This window comes from Phasianus colchicus, chromosome 11 (assembly GCF_987193195.1).
Source record: "Phasianus colchicus chromosome 11, bPhaCol1.hap1.1, whole genome shotgun sequence".
In the NCBI taxonomy this organism is placed as follows: domain Eukaryota; kingdom Metazoa; phylum Chordata; class Aves; order Galliformes; family Phasianidae; genus Phasianus; species Phasianus colchicus.
The window spans coordinates 20,567,510-20,592,520 of record NC_143446.1 but is presented as its reverse complement, the minus strand read 5'-3'; the positions used below and the strand labels follow the sequence as shown (position 1 = coordinate 20,592,520).

The window sequence follows — 25,011 nt, the reverse complement described above, 5'->3', positions numbered from 1 at the left end:
CTGATGTATCTCGGGTGGGAGTGTTTTCGGTGTGCTGAAGCTGGACGGTTTGTACCCTTCAAAGACATTCCAAGCTGTTGTAGCCGTTCAAAGCATCACTGTCCTTTCCTGCTCCTTTAACACAAGGAGAGCCAAGAGGCTGTTTGGCAGTGAAAGGCTTGTTTTCTCCCATGCCTTGGGAAACTGTGCTCTGCTGTGTGAGGTGCTAGGAGTCATTCTGCAGCTGAAGGTGGCTTAGTGGTTTATTGAAAGTCTGTTCACTTACAACACAGGGCAGTAATCTGGTTGCAATACAGTAAGCACTTCATATTTTGCAGCATGCTTCTTTGCAGCCGGGCGCACTCCATCCTCCCCATAGCCTGCAGATGCCTTGTGTACGCTGGTGGGTTTGAGATGTGGTGCTCAGCCTGAAGTGCAGGAGTGCTGTGCTACCTGGAGCTTGGCTGGAATTCACTGCTGAAACATCAGCAGCTGTCACAGCAATGCAGTGATGTGATGTGATGTGATGTGATGTGATGTGATGTGGCATGGCACTGTCTGCACATGAGTGTTACAGCAATTTCTGATCTGGGATTTTGTGAGTTGCCCACACACCTACATAGGGCTCAGTGACCCCGAGTCAGGAGCTGTTCCTGGAGAATTTCAAAGCAAAGCTCTGTTACCATTCCAGACTTCTGGCCTTTAGCCTGAAAGATTTCCATTGAAGCACTTCACTGCCTGCTGATTCTTGCCCCTAAAATCCTGCTTGCATTTTGTGATTTAATATTTTAATTAAAATGACTCCATTGATTTTAAAGGGAAATTATTCCAACTGACTCCTGCGAAAAACGAGGCTTAATTTTTGCCCTTCTTAAATTGCTTCCAGCAGTGGCTATTTTATCAGGGCCCTTTCTGTTGTGACTTCCATCACCGTCACATTGCAGCTCACAGGAGAGAGCCCTCCAGCTGCTCTGCAGAGCAGAATCATACCGGGCAGAATCGGTGCTCACAGCGCGGCAGCGCGAGGAGATCCGCGGCAGCAGACGCGGCGCTGCAGGTCTTTTCGGACGGTGCCGCGCGCTCCCGTGTCTCAGCGCGGGCCCTCCGCAGGAGGCGCGCGACAAAGCACGTGACGCGCACGGCATCTCGGGGGCGGGGCTGATGTGGGCGGGGCCTCGCGCGTCGCTACGCCTCCAACGGCGACGGCGACGGCGCGGCGCGCTGACGTCGCGCGGCCCGGGCGAACGTTGCGGCGGCGGCGCCGCGCGGGGATGGAGCGGCCGTCGGCGGCGCGGCGGGGGCGCCTCGCTCGGCGGTGGGTGACCCGCGGGCGGCGCCGCCGCCGCCGCCGTCGCTCCCCGGGGCCGCGGCGCGAGCGTGGCGGGGCCGATCTCCGCGGGCCGGGCGCCGAGGCCTCCTCCGGCTCCGCCGCTCGGCCGCGCTTTCGCGCCGCCGCCGCCGCCTCGCGGCCGGCCGGGTCCTTCTCGGCTCCTGCCCGCGGGAAACTCGGCGGGGGCGGCGCGGCGGGGGAGCGGTGCGGGAGGGCGGCGCTCTCGGCCTCGCGGTGCGCGTCGGCAGCCGGAGGCGCGGGGCGGCCGAGCGGAGCCCGCGCGTGGGGGCGCGGTGGCGGCGGCGGCGCAGCGCTGCGGAGGCGCGCGGGGCTGAGGGGCTGGGCTGAGGGGCTGAGGGCCGCCCGCAGCCCCGGCTCCGCTGCTTCACCCGCGGGTTCCGCGCCGCGCTGCCCGGGGCGGGGCGGGCCCGTGGCCGCTCGTTCTGTCCGCTGAGCTGCGGTGGGCTGAGGAATACGTAGAAGCCAGTGTATTTCAGGACGAACAAACAAAAAAAACCTAAAAGTTTTCTTTTGTGCCCCCGCAGTGCTTATCCCACACGATTCTTTGGTTTTCGTGGGCTTTTGGTTTTTTGTTTTTTTCCCCCCAGGGAGCTCCCTGGTTTGAGCTCTGTCAGCGTCTTATTCGGTCATAGTTAAAGGTGCAGTAACCAAAGGCAGTGCTAACCCAGGTGCATCCGTAGCTCTGTAGCTCTTTCCCCCTGCAGGTGTGCTGCCTCTGCCCTCCTCTTGCTGTGGGCAGCGCTGGGATTTGTGCCCGGGATGTGCTGAGCACATGGATGGTGGGAGCGGCGCGGTGTAGGGCTGGATTCGCTGCCTGGGGATTTCCACTTTTCTATAGCAAACAATGGCAATTAAGGATTTCTGTTGCATCTCAGTCCTGTTTTTTAATGAATGAACGGTAGAACAACCATTCTAAATGCTGACGTGTTCCTGTATGCTTAGAAGCTTTATCTGAAATATGGCGCTCTGCAGTGTGATGTTATGCTGTGTGCTCCCTTATGGTCAGGCTTAACCCAGGTGCCCCAAGTTTTTTCTCTTTGAGTTAAGTTATTAGGGTGAACTACTCAGAATAGGAGGCAATAGTAGAAGCAGTCTCTTGACATTAAATGTGTCAAAGCTGACAGAAATGCACTGCAAGTTAGAATAGGTTCTTCTCTTTGAAGGAGATGGATTTGCGGTGGTGTTTTGTTGCTGATCAGATGTCAATGCTTTTTTCTTACTGTGCTTATTAATTTTGGCAGGTCTTCGTCCTTTATGAAGAAGCTTTGTTGCCAAGACTTGCTGTGAAGATGACCCATACTACTGAATGCAGTTGTCTGCAAATGTAGGAGCCAACAAATGCTATGTCCTGCCCTCCCTTGACTTTCCTCTTTCTCATGGAATATATATTTCTAAAGTATTTCTAGATCTTTACTGAAGATGTTTGGATTATAGCTATGAGCATATCTATGCAAGCAGATGAGCAAGCCTGAGCAATGCTGAGGTATGTATACCTTTTATATCTCGTAACACGTGGGTAATCAAAATTTGTTATTGAAATCAATAACAGATATGTTTGGAGAGTGAACCTTTGCTAGGGCTTTTCAAGAGTAGCAATGAACAAGGGCTGTAAAACGTGCTACCTGGGCAGAACACAAGTCATTGGGTCTAGGGCTCCCTACGTGCTGTAGGTGGCCAATGTCTGCTATGTGTTGGAGGAAGAGGAATAGTGGGAAGACGTGTAAGGAGAAATCCATCTTATTACAAAGAATTGGAGCATGCTACTTTTCTTTTGGCATGACTAGTCTGAAAGGTGAATTAGTATACATTGGAGAAACGTTGCTCTAATACTGTTCTGAAGGGTAACTAAAGCATTTCAAAGTATGTTAAAGGGTGCTGAGATACAGAGCTGGGTGGTGGTGTGTCATTGGTCCAACTTAGAAGATGAGCTGTGGTGGGAATTCTGCAGACACCTACGCTTACGGTTTCTTCAGAGAGAAATTTGGCAGATTTCAGTATTTCTCAGAGCTGCGTGCGCTGATCAATCTCCCTTTGTTGGCCCAGTTTTTCATTCTGGAGCTGTTGGCTGTGATTTTCCTGAGGTTAGTTGCCATGGTAATTATCCTGTTAGCAAATAAATATGCTTTTTATAATCTTTGGGTATGGTAATGGGGAGCAGAAAGACTGTTGGCCTTCTTGAGAGCAATAGAAGCTGCAGACCCATGGAGGCTTAGTGTTGGTAAGTCACCACCAGTAGGAGAGAGCTGAACAAGTGCCTGATTGTGGGTGAGTGGTGGCAGTGATGAATAACATCATCTGGTGCCTGAGTAAAGAACAGTGATAGAGTACATTACAGTGAGTCTGAGTAATGGTTAAGATTGGAGAAATGGAAAAGGAGTGACTTCTGTTCAGAGTCTGTTATGGTGGAGCTTACTGATTCAGGTCTAGAGTGATTTACTGAAGTGAAAGCATTTTTGATGGAAAAGAACCTTTCTGAGGGATGTGGCCATTGTGATCCTATGTGATGTGAGATTTGGGTTGAGATAACATCTAGATTCAGTCTTGAGCTGGTCCAGCAGCAGGGTTGTGGTGGGAAGGCTGAAAGCAGAAAACACTGTTCAGTGGTGGGGAGGAACAGGTTAGGGAACATATAAGTAAGGCTGTGGCACCTATTGAGATGCGCCCATGAGAGTGGAAAGAGAGCTGGCTGATACCATTGCAAAGCCACTGTTTGTTATCTTGGGAGGGCGGTGCTGATCGAGGAGGGTCCCTATGGACTCAAAGAAAACAAGTTCCACCCATCTTCCAGGGGGAATCTTTTTAAGGAGAGAACCATGAGTGGGTCAGTCAGCTCACCTCCGTTCTGCAGAAGGAGATCAAATAAATAGTGCTAGAAACAGTTTCCAAGCATGTTAAAAAAACAAGGAGGTGATTGTCTGTTAGTCATTGTGCCTAACCACCCTGACAGCTTTCTACAAAGAGATGACTGGCTTGGTGGGTTTGATTGGTTCAACTGCGGTAGAGCTTTCACCGGTCTACCTTAACTTTCTCATAGGTAAACTGAGGAAATGCAAACTAGATATGTGGACACTGAGGTGGATGAGAAATATTGAGATAGTTTGCTATCCTACTTGTTGTCTGTGTATCTAATTGCTATACTGCTTGTGAGAATTGTGATCAGGGGCAGGAAGGCCCAGCTGGAGGCCTGTTGCTAGTGGAGTTCTCCAGGGTTTGGCACTGTGTTCAATCCTGTTTAGCCTCTTCATTAATAACTTTTAGATGGTGAGGCTTGAGTGATAAGGTAATGTAAGCTACCAGTTTGACTTAAAGAAAAACTAAATCATAGCAAAGTTGCTACTTTTTAACTCAGTCAGTGGGAAACTTTCATATGGCTGATAACAAAAGCAGCTGAGTCAGTGGGAAAAGCATTGTGATTGTTCTGCACCAAATGGCTTGCTGGTGTTAGAAAATAGAAGTTCTCAGGTCCATGCTGCTCAAAGAAGGAATGCTGGTTTTGAGTCACTGGGGGGAATATTTTACCAGTCTGTGCCAGATTAGGTCAGCTGTCATCTTCCACAAGTCAGTGTGAATGTGATACTTTCCAAAACCCAGGGATAGGGACACATGTTAAAATCACATGCAGCCTGGGTTGCTGGTAGATCTCTTCCTTTGCAAGCCTACTGATGTAACATGTATCAACCCTCTTGTAACTCCAAGCCTGTAGTAAAGCTTTGTTTGTAGAACTAGAGGTCTCAAATCTTGTCCTCTGTGCTGGCATTGTCACAGATGGAGGTGCTGGGAGCTGCAAGGAGAAGCAGTCTCTTTCTGACCAGTTCTTTCGACTCAGTCTCTGTAGTGCCCGAAATAGCTGTGCTGTAACCTTTTATCTCCTCTTGGGAAGTGGGATGAAAATAGCTGTTTTTCCATTCTTTGTGGTTCACTTGTTCCTGACATTTGAGTCAGCTTTGACACATAGTAGCAGCATCTCCTGGCAGAAGGAAGGAGCATCTCTGAACTTTCTCTACCACACCTCCTTTCTCTGGTGGAAAGTTACTGCCAAAATGCTTGGCATGGCCTAGTAATGTATTTTTCCAGAGTCTGGAACATCTGAGTGAGATAATGCCAATAGCAAGAGTGGGTAATAGGAGTGTAACTGGCCTCAGAAGGAGATACTTAAAGGAATGAAATCAGTACCAGTGATTGAGCTTTTTGACAAGAGGGAAGCTAAAACAGTCTAGATTATCCTTTTCAAATTGCTCCTGTAAATAATTTGGTATTTGCAGGGAGGCCCTCAGCATTGCGCTCAGTGCAGGCTTCTGCCATGAAGGAAATTCCAGACATAGGTGGTCTTCAACAGCACCAATGCGACAGTTGCCTCTGCCACACTGAAATTGGAACTCTCTACCACTGTGTATCCCTTCAACAGAGAACAGTGATTATAACAACTTAAAGCAGTTCCTTTGGATACTGAACTGTGGCATATTTTGACAAGCAGTGCTTAAGACTGCACTTTAAAGGAAACATATTTACAGGTGCATGTTACTGTAGGTGGTTTTTATTGTTGTGGTCCTTAATTTTGAGCTCTCCCCATTTCTGGGTTGAGAAGGGAGCAGAAAACCAGCAGAGATGGCAATTTTCTCTTTATGCATTTTCCTAAAGCTTCACGCCTTAACTCCTGTCCTTCAGCTCATCCTGGCCTCCAGCAGAGCTGAGTGCCCCTGTGGCTGGGCTGTGTGCCTCGCGCTGCTTTCACTGTCCTCGTCATCTCTTCCTTGCTGGAATGCTGAGAGTGAAGACATGTTATTACTTGCGTGCTATTTCATTTGTTTGTTTTTTAATATGCAGATCCTGACTGTTCTTTTGATCAGCTGTAATCCCTGGTTTCAAGTTGTGAGCATGTGCAGATATCTAATGAAGAAACAGCTTTTTGCTGGCGATAATATTAGCCAGTACCTCTCTTTTGTAGTCTGGTTTATTTGTTCTTTGTTTCCATATCCCGAGCTCTCTTATTTCTTGAAAACCCACCATTTAAAATATCCTCTTAGTATTTCTTTACTCTTTCTCAAAGAGGAGAGTAGTTTCTTTGTTTACAAAATGCACTATTTGAATAGCAGAAAAGAAATTACTTCTGGTGAATCCTTGTTGAAGATGATGAGAAATCCCATGTCTCCAGCTGCTCTGGCTGTAACTGTAAATATAAGTCTTTTGGTAACACCACTTAGGAGTAATTGTGATGTGTTTCTGCACTGCTTCCCTTCGTCACAACCAGCAATGTGGTCAGTCTTCCCCAACCCAGTGTCACCCAGATTTGAAGTAATTTTCTTGTTTTGGTTTACATCACAGCTCTGTAGACAGCTGTCCCTACCACTAATGGAGTGGTAGGATGTCAGCATGGGGTTGGGAAATAGCTGCAGGAGGCAAAAGAGGCAGTGTGTTTTTTAAGTTGCTCTTGGTCGTGCTGGTGGTGCTGTGAAATCCCAGCCTCGCATCCCTGCTGCTCAGACCGGAGGTGGTCGTTCCCAGGCTCTCCCATCAAGCACTGAGTTCAGAACATGCAGCTGAGCTACTTGCAGAACATATAAATGTGGCTGTAACTTTTTTTGTTGTTTAGCAGCAAGCGGAGACATTTGTGAGAAAGTGCTGCATCTTGGCTTTTCTTCCCATCTGTTTTTGAAGGAAGGATGTGGCTTTCCTGAAACATTGCTAAATGAAGGTGGAAGTGTCAGCTCTCAGCCTCATCTTGGCAAACTCCACAGCTGTGAACTTCAGCCTTCTGTAGCTATTTCTGCTGAGTGCTGTGGTGGCCACAATGTGAAGCTGCTAATTTTTTAGTCCATGCTCTGAAGAAATACTTGCTATGAGGCAAGTTTCCTTTCACATCTTGTAAAACAGGCCAGCTTTTAAAGAATCTTTATATATGCCCAGATCCACAAAGGTCTTTTTTTCTTGCAAAGTACCTGCTGGCTGTATTTTCAGTGTTGTTTCTGAGCTTTTAAAATCCATACATATATTATTATTTTTTTTTCTTTTCTTGTGTAGAATGATGTATATAGTTGGTAATGTTGGGAAAACAGAATACCCTAGTTAAGTCTTTTTTTAAACCTTGGTTTAACTTTCTTGAGACACTGATTTTATTAAATCCAGTGGAAAACAGCCTTGCAGTGGCTGTGGTAGGCTCCGGGTAAGTACTAAATGCTACGTGCTCATAAGCAAATTGGAAGGCGGCAGCAGTGAGAGATGATGTAGATGTGGGATTAATCATAAGGGTAAAGCTGGTTTGATGCTCTGCTCCAAAGGTCTTAGATAACCTTAAGGCAGCTGCTTGACCTTTGTGTTTTTTGTCTGAAAACTAGGGAAGTAAGAGTAATGCAATATAATGTAGTAGCATTCCCAGGGTACGCACGTAAACCACTCACGTGCTATGGTAAGTTAAACCTATCACTGTGTTATGCAGTGAAGTTTCAAGGGGGTGCTTTAAAGAAAGTTAGTACTTCCTAGAAGGAAGAGCAACAAACTGCTGGACTACAGAACCAGTGTCATTGTCACACAGTCTGATCATTACTGAGTGCAGCACTGTGTTCTTGGAAATTTTCTAATAGGTCTACAAGCTGCAGGCTGCAATATTTGTTTTGATTTAAGTTTGTGGCATATACAAAACCAGAATGTATAGGCATTGGTACCTCTGTACAGATGGTATTTTTGAAGGAGTCCTGACCTCTGCTTGATAACTTTAAGACATTGCCTGAGCTCAATGACTGGAATGTTCCAAGTGGTGGAAGAGATTCCAGTACCAAGTGGTGATGCTGCAAAGCAGTGGAAGTGTTCCTGAAAAAGTCAATCCCTTGAGCCAATGCAGCTTCCATGTAAATGAGAAAAATGACCTAGTCTGTGACTTTTTATGTATTTTACTTTCATGTGTGATGTCCTTACTATAAAGTTCTAACCTTGCAGAACAGCTGTTGATCTCCATATAAGCAGCAACCAATGAGCAGTGCTGCTTTCAGTGCAGCAGTGATTTAGGGACTGTGCAGGTGTGGTGCTGAAAGTGTTTGACTCCAGCATGGGTGTGTTCAGGAAGATGTTTTCTAATTAACTGGAAGGAGCAAAAGATCTCTGTTCCTTGTCAAGGGTGTTTGGTGTCTGTTAAAATTACATTTGGGTTACACAGATTCTCTTACCTAAACAATTAATATTTGAACTTTGAGGAACAGAAAACTGCATTAGCTTTGTTGATGAGCAGCAGTAGATATGAAGTTAGAGGAAGGAGCAGTTTCATCAGGCTGTGTATCTGAGAAGAGCATGGTGCTCATAGATCACCTGCTGGTGAATGTGGCCATGGTACCCTTGTGCAGCAGAAGCATTTGAAAAGTTGATGAGTGCAAGGAGTAGAAGTGGTGACTACGCTGCGATGTGCTGAAGCACAACATCTGATGTGCTTCTCCCCACTTTCTCTCCTGAGGAGAATGGCTTTTAGTGCCTTCTGTGAGACCTCAGGGAGGTTCTTGCCTTTGGTCACCCATAGCAAACCAGGGTGGACTGTCTGTCTGGTTTAGGCCTGCGAGGACCCAAGGAGAAGGACTGCATGTCACATGTTTTCTGTGGGCTCAGAAGTAATGCCGTATCTGTTCCTGAATATCTTAATACATTGCTCCATGGCTGTAATCCATGCACAGACATAGTTAGCATCTCTGCTGTTTTATTAATGGTGTGCTGGAGTGAGTTTGTGTCGTTTGGTACTCATACGAGCAACAGGTGACTTGTGTAAGCTGTAGGCCTACTCATCAGTTAATTGATTTATAGTGCATGTGTCAGTTGACTTTAGTTCTTCTTACCATAAGCATACATATGTGTTCATAACATTCAGTGCCTTTGCATTCAGAGTTATTCAGGAGTGAGATCTGTATGCATTACTTTCAATAGAATCTAAGTATTTTTCTCCATCTAAAAATACTTAGAAGGCACTAAAAGGCCTTCACCAGTATCACCCTTAGTGTTCTCTCCTTCAGCTTGCTGGAAGGCTTGTAATTTGCATGTAGGAAAACATTAGGCACAGACTGACATGCTGAAAGCCTCGTAACAGGACTGACCGCCACTTTAAGCCCAGATGTCAGTGGCTGAGGCTGTACAACCCCCAGACTGCATTCCTGCTGCATCTGTGCTGTGAGAAGGGAAAGCAAGGGCAGCAGAATCTGCATCATTCAGCTGAGTTCCTTGCTGGTACCTGGATACTGCTGAGAATAGGTTACAGGGTTTAGGAAAATCATTAAACACAAATCAGTAAAACCTATTGCTATCCTACTATGCTGGTTTTGCCCTGTAGCATTATACAGTTGGCAATAGGTCTCTTGTTGTGCCCCACGTCCCCTGCTCCTATTGCAGTGGCAGTTACTCTTCACCCAGTGCCTCCCATCTCTCTGTTTGGCTCCTTATCCAAAGCTGTTGAATTAATTCAGTCTGTTCCTTGGGGCATGCTGTCTGCTGCTGTGCACCATTTGCACAAATGTAGCTGGCTTTGGGCTGTTGCCCTTTTCTGAAGTCTCAGGCACAGAGCCTCAGCAGAGATTTGGCTTATATTACACGTACTCTGAGCAGTTTTTCCTCATCTTCCAGCTGGACTACTCACTGTGCTGATCATCCTGTTCCTGCCTTTCAATTTGCTCTTTCAACCACGCTCCATTTACTTTCCTACACGTACCTTCAGTGTCAGGAATGTGGCCAGGTGAGGAGCAGCCCTATAGCTGTAGTTTTTTGGGCTTCACTAGAATTCCAGATCCTTTCTGGCATGAATTTTGGAGGAGGAACTGTCTTGAAAACTACTGATGTTCTTTCTGTTAAAAACAGTGTTGTTTTTTGGCTCTTAAGTTTTTCCTGCTGCCGTCTCAGCTGTAACTTAATTTCTACTGTAATTTAATTTCTACTTTTTTTTTCTTGCACTTTCCCCAAATTCTTCATTCTCAGATTTTAAAGATTATTCTGTCAAATCATAATATCTAAATAAATAAACGAAGCTGGTTTCTCCATGTGCTGAGTTGTCTTGCTGGTATCCAGTTGTTCTTTTTTGCTCAAATTATCACTCTGTTGCTGTTGTCTTCCTCTTCAAACGTTGTCCAACCCTCAGCCCCAGAATATTACACCCATTCTGGTTTCCCCCGAGTTCCTCTTGCTGACAGGATTACTTTTGAATGCTCAGAGCTCTGTGCCCATTTTTACCCTGCTGCTTGTTGCTGCTGAACAATGATACTTCTAAAATACATTAACCTTTCCATGGATATAAACCACTTGCCATGGTTCCCAGTTACCATTATGTAACTACTGCCCCATCAGCCTTTCTGGTGAAACTGTTTGCCTTGATACAGAATCTATTTAAGAATGTGCTTGGCTGAGCACTGTGGGATTTCTCAAAGTCAGCTCGGCTGTTTCTTTGTAGAAGTCATTCTTCCCTGGAAGCAGCAGAAAAAATACTTTTCTTTCTCCAAATAGGAGAGATGGTAAGAATCTGCTGCGTAAGATCCCTGCCAGCTGTGGACTACAGCTGTGTGATCCGATAAGAATCTGGCCTGTTTATGAAATAAAATAAACATGAGAGTTCTTTAGCTAATTGTAGTTGAATATCAGTGTTAAGGACTAGGGATGTTTAAATATTGTACTAATAGTAGATTTTAGAAGGCAGAATCTTTTCTGTTTTCTTCCCCTAGCTCTCTGTGGTTTTTCTTCCAGTTTCTGTGTAGGCTTTGTATCTGTAGCAAGCTCTGCAGCTGTAAACAAGTTGGCTCTGAGTTATTTCGACAGAGTTCATTTGCCTATAGAGAAATATCCCTTCACACACCAAAAATTATGCTCATCTTCTGGTGATTTTATGAGGACAAAGGATGTCAGCACCAGCCCAGGAGGAGCCCTGCTGGGCAGCTGTGCTGTGAGGTATGTTGCTCTTGGCAATGACTGGTTGAATAAGTAATCTCCTTTGGAAAACGTGGGTAAATCAGTAGTGTTAGCATTGTGGCTCTTCTGAAATCTGGCTGCAGAAATGGAGCATGTGTTTGCTCCCTGCTGACAGGTCTGCTCCTGTGTTCCTCCAGCCAGCATCCATCCTGACTGTGGGCTTGTCACAGGAATATTGAGTGTGTCAAAGTGGCCCTGGGAATACTTTGTGCCTACGCTGGGACAGAACAGCTAAACCAGGGTTGTGTCTGTGGGAGTGGTGTGCTTTGCCCAGCTGAGCTTGGATTTCTAAATCTTTTTCTGCTCATTTGTGTTCGTGCTCAGTGTGCTGATGAGACCCTTTATTATATAAATACAAGGAATTATGTTTGCCAGAACAGTGTGGCCTCCAGTAGTCTGTTCTGAAGGAATGGTGCACAGGTGCTGCTGCAGTGAGTGTTGCCTGGTTTTTGCATCTGACAGATCACAGTGAGGCACAGCAGTGGTTCAGCTTGGGTTACAGAGCACTTAGAACAAGGTTCCTTGTGCAGCACAGTGAAAGGCACTTGTGTTTCACAGTGCTCTCAGCTCTGCATCCTGTTGGCTGAACTCAAGATAAACAAGGTCAACCTTTCTGACCTGTACCCAGAGCATCTGGGTGACTGAAAAGGAGGAGAAAGCAAAATGGGTACAGATCAGCCTGATTTTGGAGGCTTTGCCCTGAAGTCTAGCTTGCTTCCAGCCCTGACAGGTGGCCAGAAATCCCTGGAGAATATGTGCCTTCCCAAGAACCTCTCAGTTATCCTGTAAGATCCAGTTTTAACTTCAGTTATATTGGTATCCCTTCAGTTAGTTGAAACAGTTTTAAGTAGCCCTGCTTCCAAACACAGTTACATTTAAATTAAAAAATACATATATATAAATTGGAACCATGCTCACTTTATTGTTTGTGTACATCTTTCCTCCCATTTTCAAGAATTGCATCTCATATCCAATTTCTTTTTGCAGTTTTGTTCAGTGGAGGGACTGCTGTATGTCAGCCATGCTAAAGGGCAAGTGATGGAGGCAAGTATTAGTTTATATATTCCTAGTTATCTCATACTGTTTTTACCAGTTTTGCCTTTTCAACTGCTTTGTTTCTTTCCCACTGCTGCTGTGAAATAACTGCACAAATGAAAGACTGTATGGGCATGTTCTGGGAGGGAATCATGTTATATGATCTGCTCAGACTGTGGATATAGAATGACTAACTGTCCCTGATGTACTGTATGCTCATACAAATGGGAAGTGTGTGTTCCTGAGCTTCGTCCTGAAGGCACTGCTTTTCCTCCCTCAAATATAGAACGTAGAGTTGTTACGAGTCGAAAGCAAGCATAAGGTTTCAATGTTATTGCAAATAGATGTGCTAATTTATTCTGCTGATTCACAGTTCTTCTCATTTATGAGTAAAGCAAATGTTTTTCTCTGCAAAGCTAGATACTAGTACAAATAGGTAGCTCTCAGGACCTTCGTACCAGAAATGCTATTTGAAGAGCTTTGTTCAGACTCACAACAGATTCACCATACAGAAAAGTGAGCAGATGACCACAAAGCTTCTATAGGAGCTTTCTGAGTTATAAGTCAGCGTGATGTCAGCAGTCATTCACAGAAGACATGGGCATAGCAGTGACATGTTTGTAAACTAACTGGGCTCATTTGTTTCAGGTTAGTTTGTAAACTGAAACAAAGCTAATTGGAGCAGTTGATGGTTTCCAGCGGCTAACGAATGCATGGAACTTCAGTTAGACAGAGGTGATACTGTTTTAGATCAACAGTATTGCCAGTGGTAATCTGATAGAAAGCATGTGGTAGATAGTAAAAATGATGGGTGAGGAATATGCTGGACATTTCTGTTCTGAACCCACAGCTTTTCTGTGAGACCAAACTGAAAAATGAATGCCAAGGGAGTAAGCTAAAATGGAAAAGGCAGTTACGGGTCAGCCATCAAGGCTGTATTTCATATGGCAAGTAATTCTGGTTTTTTTAGCCATTGAGTTTTGTTCACTTAACTGTCTGCTTTTTTGTTTAAGAGTTTTGTTCACTTCTGTCTGCTGGGTGATGAGAAAAATCTAGTTATGCCTTTTTTCTCAAAACAAATTAATAGGGACATGCAATTCAACTTCATGAGAATCAGTAACATTAGAAAAAAGTAGAAGTAACGTTAAGAAAGAGCTTAAAAATCCAACTATGATACTAATCACCTAAAGTGTTATGTATGTAAAAATAAAAGATTGGTTGTTATATTTTTTGATTCTGCCACAATTCCTCTGTGAACGTGGGTAAATATTTTTACTTTTTTCTGAGGTGAGGCTTATTGCTTTGCCTTTAAATGGGTTATTGATTAAAATGATAATATATTTTAACTTGGTGCTTTTAATGTGGTTTCAAAGTGCTCAGCTAAAATACTGTAAGATTCCAGTGGTTTGCTTCCGTAAGTACTGAATGTCTTCTCACCTCCAGCTTAATGCAATGGTGTTTGGGGGGGAAAAAGAAAAAAAGCAGAAGGGAGTGTGAGGCAGCTCTTGGATGTTTTTGGATGCCAGTTTAAAAAGCATCTTGGAACATCTGTTCTAACCCACTGTGTCGGGTTTCAGGAGTACAAAATTGAAAGCTCTGCAGTTGTAACCTCAGTGCACTGTATTTCTGCAGCTGCTTCAAAGTACAAACGGATGTTCTCAAATCCCAAGCATGTGTTGCATTTCAAATGAAATGTTTTTTAAAGCAAAGGCTGCCTTCTGCCAAGATTGAGTTGACTTCTGTGATCTGGTTTCTGTATTTTTATAGAAGCCTAACCAAAGTGTTTTCCTGCAAGAAAACGATGATCAGCTTCTGAGCATGTGATCTCATGGTGCTAATGTGAAACTCAGATATTGTCCTTCCTTCCTCATTCCCTGCTGTACTTCTCCAGCAGTGTGTTGTTACACGAGTTCTCAGTTGCACGGTAGTGTAACCAACTGCTTTCCAAGCTCTGCTGATGTGAGGAGGGCCAGTTGATGTCTTCTGGAGAAAACCTGTGTGTTTTCCCTGCCATAGGGGCTGAGCTACACGCCGTGGTGCTGCATTCTCTGCCCATTTAGAAGGGTTCCTTCATCTTCTTTTAAAAAGGAGTTTGTTTTCTCTGAGAACTGTGCCCACTGAAACCATTTCACTTGCCTGTCCTTGCTTGACTTTCCTGTCTAGTTTCCAGTGCAGTCAATAGATGCTGGCAGTAATAAAGCATTTCTTACTGCTTGGAGATAAATGGTTAACTGATTTGGAAATGTTCTGTCTTCTTGTATTTATCAAATACTGTGGAGTTAAGCATTCTGCAGGAAAATCAGGTAGGCAGGGTGGATGTTATGACTGAAGCATGTTCCTTTGGTAAGGAACAAAATTGTTTCTGCCAAAATGTCTAACGTGTTCTATGGAAGTGTAACTTCATGTTCTGTTAGATACTACTGTGGGCTTTGTTCTTGATAACAAAAAAAAAAACCTTGCTTTTCCCTTTCTCCTTCCCCACTTTTGTAGACTTTTTTTTTGTTGTTTAAAAGAAAAAAGCCTTTCTTGCTTCACTTTGTGCTATGCTTCTTCCCCTAGGCAATAAATGAATTGTCTCATACAAGCTTTGGCTTCTGCACACAGCCTTAGATGCAACTAATACCAGGATTGAGGGATGCTTGGAAAACTGATAAATTTGTTTTGTTAATGGCATGTTTTGTACATTGTTTTTTTAACCCACTAGTTTCTGCATGGATGTGTAATAATGGCTCTTTTGTTTAACATTAGATAAGCATGAGATCACCGTGGCACAGCTGCATGTGTAGTCACTCTTGAAGCAATTGCACACCTAATTGGCTGACAATCTTGGCATTTTTTAAAACAAACACAAGCCTTTTAAAGACAGGGGACATGTTTATTTAAGAATAGTCAAATTAACCTGTGGGGTGTCATCAATGGAGCCCTCTGGCAGTGAACAGTTGTGCGATGACCCTGATCCTGGAGGCAAATCCCAAGATCAAGAGACCAAAAAACAACATGAATCAGAGCAAAAATTATCCAAAATAACACACAATGCTTTGGAGAACATTAATGTGATTGGTCAAGGCTTGAAGCACCTTTTCCAGCATCAGCGCAGGAGGTCGTCAGTTTCTCCACATGATGTTCAGCAAGTTCAGGCTGATTTGGAGTCTGACATGGATTTGGAAAGCCAAAGCGCCTGTGCTGAAATTGATGGTGTCTCCACCCACCCTACAGCTCTGAACCGAGTCCTTCAGCAGATCAGAGTGCCACCTAAAATGAAGAGAGGGACGAGCCTGCACAGCAGGCGGGGCAAGACGGACCCTCCCAAAGGAAGTCCACAGATCAACAGGAGGTCTGCCCAAGATATGCAATCAGGTCGTCCCAGATCGTCGTCCACTACAGATGCTCCCACAAACTTGTCCGTGATGGAGATTGCTGCTTCTGTCTGTGTAGGTGGAGAGGAGGCCACAGCAGCAGTAAGTTACTCTAAGTTACTCAGATTTACCTTTGGTATTTATCATCTCCTTGTGTGTGTTTTCTTAAGACATACATCTTGTTTTCAAAAGCAAGTGTCTTTTAGCAAACGCTGATGCTACTGTGTTCAAAATTTTTTTTGTGTGATGAAGCAAAGAGCTTAAAGGGTGCAAGCATTAGTCATTTTCTCACATGACAGGTGCTTATTTTATTTGATTGCTGAAATGAGGACTACTTCTGCAGCATGTTAAGTTGGTCAGATGGTGCATTGCAGACAAGCAAGGAATGATGGGAAGAGCAGCAGCCAGAGTAGTCCTTGTTGGTAGCTATTTCCTGCAACTGATATGGCTTTTTTCTTCCCTTCACATCTTATTGCGTATTTTGTAAAAGTGAGGAATTCCAGTTTGAGCAAATGGAGGAGTGGATTGTTCAGGTTGTTGAGAGGCTCTGGGAATGGAGGCTGCAGCAGGTAACCAAGCTGCAATGCCAGCATGGCCAAATCTGATTTCAGTCAGCCCTACTACTGTGCTGAAATGAGCCTTTGCCGAAATGACAGCCTCTGTTACGTGGCTTGTTCTTGCAAAGTTGTGTGTGTTGGTTTACTGATGATACCAAGTAGTAGTATTTGTCTTAATCTTTCTTGTTTCCCAGATCCGTTTAATTGAAGTGCTTGCAAGATCTTCAAATTGTGGCTTATCATTGTGATCTATTAGTTGCGTAAATATTCCTCTTGGAAGGAGCATTGAGAATCTACCTTTGAGATTTCTGTTCTGACAGCAATTAAAAGAAAAGGAATAGTGATGTATATGGGAAAAGTGGATGCTCTCCAAGAACTGGTTAACTTTGCGGATGAACTGTATCAAAAAGAGCTCTTATACTAGTTTCAGGTTTATTTCCTTGCAAGCTCTTTTTCATTGTGATTGGACTCATGACCTTTGTTTCAGGTGAACTTTGAGGAGAGCCAATAACTTTCCAAGTTTGCATCCAAATCCAGCAACTTGAGTTATGAAGCATGGCAGACTGTTTTGGTCTGTCAGGTTAAAAAACCTGAGCTCATTTAGATCTGGTATACTTGATTTTAAACATGCTTGCTTACTTACAAAGCAGTGTTGCAAGAAAGTGATGTCCTCTGTGCACGTGTGGGAGGGAGGCTGTTCTAAAAGTGCTCACATCTTCATTTAGCAGAGGCACTTGCATCTCTGTGATATCTGCGTGCAGTGTGAGAACCTTTTGTCACGAGGCTGAAGAAGGCCATGGAAATGAAGTTGATGCACTTCAGCATAGCCCCTCTTTATCTCATCATCCGAAGTGTATCTTCTGCTTTCAGACTTGTTACTTCACAGTCTGCCCTTAACCTGAGACGAGCTCTGCTCTAATTTGGGATTGCTTCCTAACTTATCCTGAAAAACATAGGTGGACTTTGAAATAAAATCCTAACAAACCCGTCAGGAGTGCTAACAGCATTTGTTGATATGTCTCTGAGTTTTGATGTTTTAGTAATTTTAGTATCTGTGAATTTTCCCATGTAGAATTGGGAAAGAAAAGAGTGAGCAAGGGGGGAAAAAAACTTAAAATGAGAGCAAGATTTTTTTTTAACAGAACCAACTAAAAGCCAAAGCAATGGCAATACTGTCATGAGCTTTTCCTAAGTAAGCTAACAGCAAGGGCCTCTAGTCATACAAGATTCAGTTTACTTCAGAGATTTGATGTGTTTGAACACGACTGAAGCTGAGACGGTACTGGTTCTGGCTTTGCACTTACTTAGACGTGGACAACTACAAGGTAAATCTCAGTCAACATCTGGCTACTTAACAGTGTTCAATTCCAAATGCATTGGGTTACCTAGTGCTCACTCTGCGTAGCATTCTGCAGTTGTGCTTCTATATGGTGTGATTTTTTTAAAATAAAAAGGCTATGGGGTGAATCATCTAAAATGCATCATTTCCCCACCTTTGTCCTGAAATTGTCTTATAACTTTATGAAAGATGTGTGCTTAAGTAAGTTGTCAATCTACATTTAAACAGCTTCAGCTATGACTGATCAAAGCTGAGTAGTGTCTGGAGAAACGTCTGGTTCTTGCCTAAGGTTGATGATGGGAACAGATGCTCTGAAGGTAGTAAAGAAAACCAAAAACTGCCGTGGATTCCATACAGTGGCTTTCTGCAGTGTGGAAAATACCAAAACAAGCAAGAATCGGTGAAAATTGTTCTTACTGGCTGTAAATGAGCAAGGAAACCATACAAACAGCATGGAGCTGTGTCTTTGGTTCCTATCCCAGGCATTGGTGCCATACAGCATCTCATATCTTAGAAAAATGCTGTTGTAAAAGCTGTGCCTGTTGGAGCCTGCAAGCAATGTAGAGCTTCAGAGTTGCTTGGTTCTATTTTCCATAGATGTCCATCATGTGTGTCCATGCAGTAGAGATTTTCAAGCTGGGAAGTTGCTCTTTAATTTGTCGGCTTATTACGTCTTTAATAACTAAAATCAGTGAGTTATCTCAGATAGTGTCAGCTGCCTAGCCATGAAAGCATGGAAGACATTTAAAAAAAAATAATCTTGGAACCCAGTTTGTAATAGGGAATTCTATGCAGCAGCTAATTGCTAGCATCTCTAGGTCTAGCAGTATAAAGATATTTTCTTGTTCTTCCATCATTATACAAACTTCATTCAGACATGCGTGGTTTTATCAGTTTTTGGTATAATCATATTGTAGAATGGCTTGAGTAGGAGAGGTCCTTAAAGGTCATCTAGTACTCCAGATGGGGCCCCAAGGTCAGGAAGGACTAGAAGAAAGTGGAAATAAATGACTGGAAAGGCTTTGATAGACAAAATACAGTTGAGATAGGCAAAGTGCATAAGTGATTGTGGGACTTAAAGCATTCAGCGGCCCTGCAGGGTTGGTCGTGCTGAAGGAGGGTGTGCTTGTGTCAGCCCTTCACACAGCCCGACCTGCAGTTCAGCTGGCTGTGCTCAGGGCTCTGCTGAAGGTCAGGTATCCGCTCAGCAAGGGCCTGAAATCAGGAAAGCGTAGTTCAGCTAATTGTTAAATTAGTCTTAGAAGAGCCATCAGTGTGTTTGGCATCTGAGAAGCTAATGTAGCATTCACTTAATAACTTTTTCTGTAGCGACTCGTATTGCAAAAGCAGTTACCACACAGTTCAAATGATGCAGTTGATAAAGGCTGTTGAGCAACTTGTATTGCAAAAGCAGTTACCACACAGTTCAGATGGAGTCAATAAAGGGCTCGGTAGCATCTGGAACTGTTGCAGTGAACTTAAATGGAGCACAGGTCATGTTAAGCATGAACTCAGCCCTTAAACACTGTCTTTAAGTTATGAGAGGTGAAGTTTTAACACATTGTTGCATCAGGGAAATGGGGTGGAAGTATTTCATCCACCGAACCTGCATTATTTCACAAATCTTATGAAATAGGAATAAGTTCTTTAAAGTACTTTTTAAATAACACTCGGTGTTTGTGGGGAGAGTACTCTGGACCAGCGGGTTCTGCTCTTGCCCATTGTGTATGCAGCAAATCTGTCCTTGATCCCATTTCATATTAACTTCCTCATGACTATCCCGAGTTATCTTCTTTGTGATCTCAATCTTCTCAAAAAAATCTTTGAAAAATAACGCACCACCAATTTTGCTTTCCTGATGTTGCTGTTTCTTCGATGGCAGTGAAGAAACGTGAATGTCAGCAGGCTGACGTTCTTTGCTTTGAAATTCTTTAAAATTTCAGAAATCCAAGTGTAATCTGAAAAATGAGTTGCAGCATCCATCTGATGTGAACGTATCTGTTCTGTAGGGACTGTACAACTCGCAAGGACAAAGAAGCAATGTATTCAGTGAAAATACTGTGATTTAGTAGTGACTAAAACATGTAATGTGAGTATTGCGGTCAAGCAATGTTATTCTCTTTTTTCTACTGAATGTCTTCTGTCCTCAGCTGAACTGCCAGCCGCCATCACCTGTTGTGCTCTGAGGTTGGTGGCTGCCATTTGTTGTGGAGCTCTTCTGCCCCCATCAGATGCACGGTGGCAATCTTGTGGGATAGATGAGTGGACGGTGAGGTGGGTTGAGAACTGGCTGACTGGCAGAGCACAGAGGGTCGTCATTGGCAGTGCAGAGTCTGGTTGGAGGCCTGTAACCAGCGGTGTTCCCCGGGGGTCGGTGCTGGGTCCGGTTTCATTCAACATCTTCATCAGTGACCCTGATGAGGGGATAGTGGCCACCCTCAGCAAGTTTGCTGATGATACGGAGTTGGGAGGATTGGCTGACGCGCCTGAAGGCTGTGCTGCCATTCAGCGAGACCTGGACAGGCTGGAGAGCTGGGCAGTAAGAAACCAGATGAGGTTTAACAAAAGCAAGCGTAGAGTCTTGCATCTGGGGAGGAATAATTGCATGCACCGGTACAGGTTGGGGGATGACCTGCTGGAGAGGAGCTCTGCGGAGAGGGACCTGGGTGTCCTGGCGGACGACAGGTTGGCCATGAGCCAGCAGTGTGCACTTGTGGCCAAAAAGGCCAATGGCATTCTGGGGTGCATTAAAAGGAGCGTGGCCAGCAGGTCGAGGGAGGTGATCCTCCCCCTCTACTTTGCCCTGGTAAGGCCTCATCTGGAGTACTGTGTCCAGTTCTGGGCTCCCCAGTACAAAAAAGACAGGGATCTCTTGGAAAGAGTCCAGCGGAGAGCCACAAAGATGGTGAAGGGCCTGGAGCATCTCCCCTATGAAGAAAGGCTGAGTGAGCTGGGCTTGTTCAGCCTTGAGAAGAGAAGGCTGCAGGGTGACCTCATTGCAGCATTTCAGTATCTAAAGGGAGCCTACAAACAGAAGGGGAATCAACTCTTTGAAAGGGTTGATAACTGCAGGACAAGGGGAAATGGTTTTAAGTTGAGGGAGGGACGATTTAGGTTGGATGTCAGGGGGAAGTTCTTTACAGAGAGAGCGGTGAGGTGCTGGAACAGCTGCCCAGAGAGGCTGTGGATGCTCTGTCCATCCCTGGAGGTGTTCAAGGCCAGGTTGGATGGGGCCCTGGGCAGCCTGGTCTAGTATGAAATGGGGAGGTTGGTGGCCCTGCATGTGGCAGGGGGGTTGGAGTTTCATGATCCTTGAGGTCCCTTCCAACCCTGGCCATTCTGTGGTTCTGTAATACGAAATCAAGAAATCTAAAAAACAGAGTATCTCAAAGTGTGTCTGTGCCAGCACTTCAGTTTGTGCTCCTCCACTGAGATCCCCCAGAGAGCAGCTTTCTGAGGCACTGTGTGCACTTCAGCTCTGCTGTGTTCTCACCCTGTTTTCATTTTCAGTGATCAGCTTTCATAAATATTTTAATTATCTTTAGATATTGGCTGCCAACTTAAATCTATATTCTGTTACTATCTGTTTAAAAACAAAGACTGCACGTGCTTCAGTTGTGTAACAATTGCTGGCCTGTGCTTCGCGGACTCCTCGGTATTTTCCTGTGGCAGTACTGACATCGTGAGCGTCACATAAAGGCTGCTAACAGTAACCTGCTTTTCTTAGGTACTTTCTAACGACCCTTTCCAAACAAGCACTCTGACACGTTAATGGCTCCTGGGACAGCCACCTGTAACGATGCAGCAGCTTTGTGTATCATTAACACTGTGTGGAAGCATTACTTGGGCTGTCTGTAAAAGATTGCCTAAGCTGTCACATATCTCACAAAATAATAAACAGCACTCCCTGCAGCACACGGTGATGTTTGCTCTCCCATTCAGTGCCTGTAGATGGTAAATGTTTTTGGAATTTTACCATAATAGATTCTAAATAAAGCACTTTGTAGTTCTACCCCTGAAGCACCACTTTTACATTAAAAATAATTTTTGCCATATAAACAGATAAAGTCAGTCAGAAGCCCTTCTGGAAATAATATGTTGATATTAACTTGCAGTGCATGCAGCCGAATCATGTTAAAACAGCACAGATTGTGCGGAGTTGGCGTGGTTTGTAATGAGGAGGAGGACCTTTTCTTCACTGTAAATAGAAGCGTATGCATACTTAGCAGTGATGTACCACAGAAATTTGGGTGGGTTGGTGTGTGAGGGGCATCAGGCTCATTTCAGTCTTGGGAAATCATTCTCAAAGGCAGTGCTGCAAATAGCTAGAGCTAGGATCTGAACTTCCAGAAGATGTGATTCAGTAGCTGTGTGCAGTGTGCCACAGAAGGGCCACAACGCAGTGGTGGTGCTATGTGCAGGGATAGGGTTGCATTGTTTGCATCTTGCAACAAGATAAGATAACAGCAGATTGTGTAGTGGTGTAATTGCAGTGATAGGTCAAGAGTAGGCTGAGGGTTGTTTTACAGGCACAGAAATTGATCTTCAGTTGCTTAATTGCTTTGAATGATGATGTTGTGCCAGGCACTGCCTTTCCCTGCCTGGTGGCTGTCACCTTTGTGAAGCACTGGACTGACCTTGTGCTCAAAGTCTTCTTTATAGACAAAGTGGAAGGACACTAAAATACAAGAGAGCCAAGAAATTAATTTTAGTATAATTGATATCTGAAGGGTCGAATTTTATTAGTCCAGATTTGTTCCAGAAAATAAAAACAAGTAATGCCAGTAAAGATGTTATATGCACACATAGTAGTCTCTGACCCTTTTCCTCAGTCTGTGCTGATCGGTGCTGTGTAGCTGGGAGCATCTCATGTGCATTCAGTGACACTGAACATGTATGGGGACCAAGCAGTGGCTGTGAGCACAGTGAGGGGCTGCTGCTGCATTTCAGCAGTGCCAGGAGTCATGAGTGTGGCATGCCATCTCTTGTTCATCATGAGCTAAAATGCAAAACTAATGGTGGTGACTATGTTGGAAAACAGCATTTTGTATCTGAGCGTGTGCTCTATCCAACAGCACAATTGTGCCCTTTGTATTGCTCTAGTTTCTGTGGAAATAAATAGGAGGTGTTACTTCTGGAGTGCCCCAATTTCTGTCAGCACTGAAGGGACAGATGCCCTCACCAGAGCAGAACGACATCCATTGAGGTAGACAAGGAGGTCTGAATTTGTAGTTTGTGAGTGAAGCAGAGAAATTTTAATTGAAGAAGCTGCATCCATTGACCTGGAATGCTGCAACCGTGAGAAAAGCGAAGCAGGCTCCTATTTTCTGCTCAATTGTTAACTTTTTCTGTACTCTCAGTTATTTCTGTATTGTTATTTGAGATTTTTTAGATGGGAATGACATCTTTATGTCAGGATTTTTTAGTGATCTTCACATGTGGAAAGCTTCAACAGGAACCAATACTACAGATGATTTGGTATAGATGCAGATAAAGCAATTAGCGACGATGCCTCCCTGCCTTTTTCTGTACGCAGGATGAGTGTCCTTCCTGCAGTCTCAGTCGATAGAGGGAGCTCTGACTTTTCAGAACATCTGTATGCAAACAGTTCACTTCATCCTGAAAATAAATTGGTTCGTGCTATTGAATTGGCTTTCAGAAATATGGGATGCTGTCCTCACAGTGAGTGAGAGAGAGAGAGAATCATCCTCACACCGTGCTGAAACTGAGTATTTTCTGTGGAATGTAAATAATACAAAAGAAGCTTAAATTAAAAAATATGTAAATTTAAGCACTTTTCTTGAATCTAGTTTTGTTTTTCTGAAGCAACTTATGCACTGTTGTGTGCAGAAAACCGTAGACTGACAGCAACAAGTTTAGCTTTGTGCAAACCAAAGGGCTGGGCTGTAGGCATCAGTTCTTCAGGCCCTGTCTTTTAAATGGGTGTATTTACATTTATGCAGGCAGATGGTTATTTGTCCGGCCATGGAATTAAGAGATGTTGTCCCTGTGGAAAGCAGTACATGGGACTGGCTGGGGTCCTTAGGCACCACACCTCGCTGTTGTGGGTGGGGGGGGAACAGGTTGGGGAGCAGTGGCTGAAGGCCTGCAATTGGGGGCAGTGTGTGGGTTTAGAAGGCAGTAGCAAAGCTGCCACGAGGGGCTCTGAGTGCTGCATGGAGCTCCCTGGGAGCACTGAGCTGGGAGCTGCTGTCCTTCACAAGGAGCAATGTTGTGTCTGTTAGATGGCAGGGATGGTAGTGGACTTATCTAACCCCTAGAAATTGTAACCAGAGACTATTCAAGGAAGCAGATCTGGCAGTGCACATAGAGGTGTGGGGGATGCGAGGCATTGGGCTCAGCCCCATACCTGCAGCAGGAGCTGGTCATGGCAGCGCTCACTGTGTGTGTGTGAGCATTTGACCACTTCATTGCATGGGACTCCCTTTTTGTAGTCTGAAATCCTTCTGCTGCTTCTGTGACCTTTTGTATCTCACATTACTAACGGATAAGATTGTCTCGACCTCTCCTTGTACTGTCACTTGTTTCCTGCAGGCAGCCCAAAGTATTTGCGCTGCTGACCTGCCCACAGCCTTGTCTTACATTTTCCATAGCTGAATTCCACCTGCAGCATTCCTGTGACAAGAAGTGTGCACTGAGCCTACAGCTGAGGCATTGCACTGCACTCCTGCACCATGTAGATCAATGCATGTAGACACAGTGTGAAAGGAAGGTGTTTAATTAGCTCACAGTGGTTTCTCTTGTAATCCTGGTGTCCATGCAACGTGTTGTTCACTTGGTGTGTGCTCTTAAGTCTTGCCTATAGGGCAGCACGTTCCTGCGAGCCACAGGGCACTGAGGTTCAGTGGAGCAGCCTAGAGTGGAGCTGCTATTCAGGTCACTGCCAGTGTTCCTGCAAGGTTGGTGGGACAGCACGCACTTCGCTGTTATGCTCATGGCAGCAAGGTTCTTCATAGGGCTGTGAATTGTATTGCAAGTGTGTTGGCCTTGTGTCAGCTGACTGAGGGGAGCACACCCACTTGTGCAAACCTCATTGGAGCAGTCTTCGGTTAGTGTGGAAGTGCTGGTACTAAAAGTTAACTGTTTCATCGTTAACCTAAGCTTTAATCTAAGCAAATGATTTTAACAAAATCTCCCAAGTTATAATTAAAAAGGGAAGGAGATGGAAAAAAAAAAAGATCTCCTCAGGAGTGTGAAGCTTTTGGAAGCTGTGAAATCATGATGACCGTGCAGTGAGTAAAAGTGGATTTGAACTGTGGGGCTCTCAGTTTGGTTATTATGTTGATAAATGACATTGGAGAGTTTATATACATAGCATAAACATAATATCATGCTTGACTTTTTCCACTTTCCAAGTTTCAAGTGTGTCTCTAAGCACACACAAAAAAAGAACTTCAACCATGGGAGGAGAGTTGTCACAAGAATGCTGGAAAGCAGGGTAGAAAGCAATAAACG

At 44.5% G+C, this 25,011-nt stretch overlaps 1 protein-coding gene across 6 annotated transcripts in view; it reads left to right on the top strand.

The window, feature by feature from the left end:
• The window catches only part of TMCC1 (transmembrane and coiled-coil domain family 1), an 83,127-nt gene that overhangs the window by 9,191 nt on the left and 48,925 nt on the right, over positions 1–25,011 (top strand). For 2 of the 6 annotated variants that reach the window (XM_031605143.2, XM_090148510.1), the window contains exons 1-4: positions 1,180–1,294; positions 2,572–2,813; positions 12,236–12,292; positions 15,032–15,741. In XM_031605143.2, coding sequence (XP_031461003.1) covers positions 15,199–15,741 — 543 coding nt within the window. In that variant the 5' untranslated portion in view covers positions 1,180–1,294; positions 2,572–2,813; positions 12,236–12,292; positions 15,032–15,198. Of the gene's footprint in view, positions 1–1,179; positions 1,295–2,571; positions 2,814–12,235; positions 12,293–15,031; positions 15,742–25,011 lie in introns of those variants that run through there. The other 4 variants (XM_090148509.1, XM_090148511.1, XM_090148508.1 and 1 more) reach the window with 4 other exon arrangements.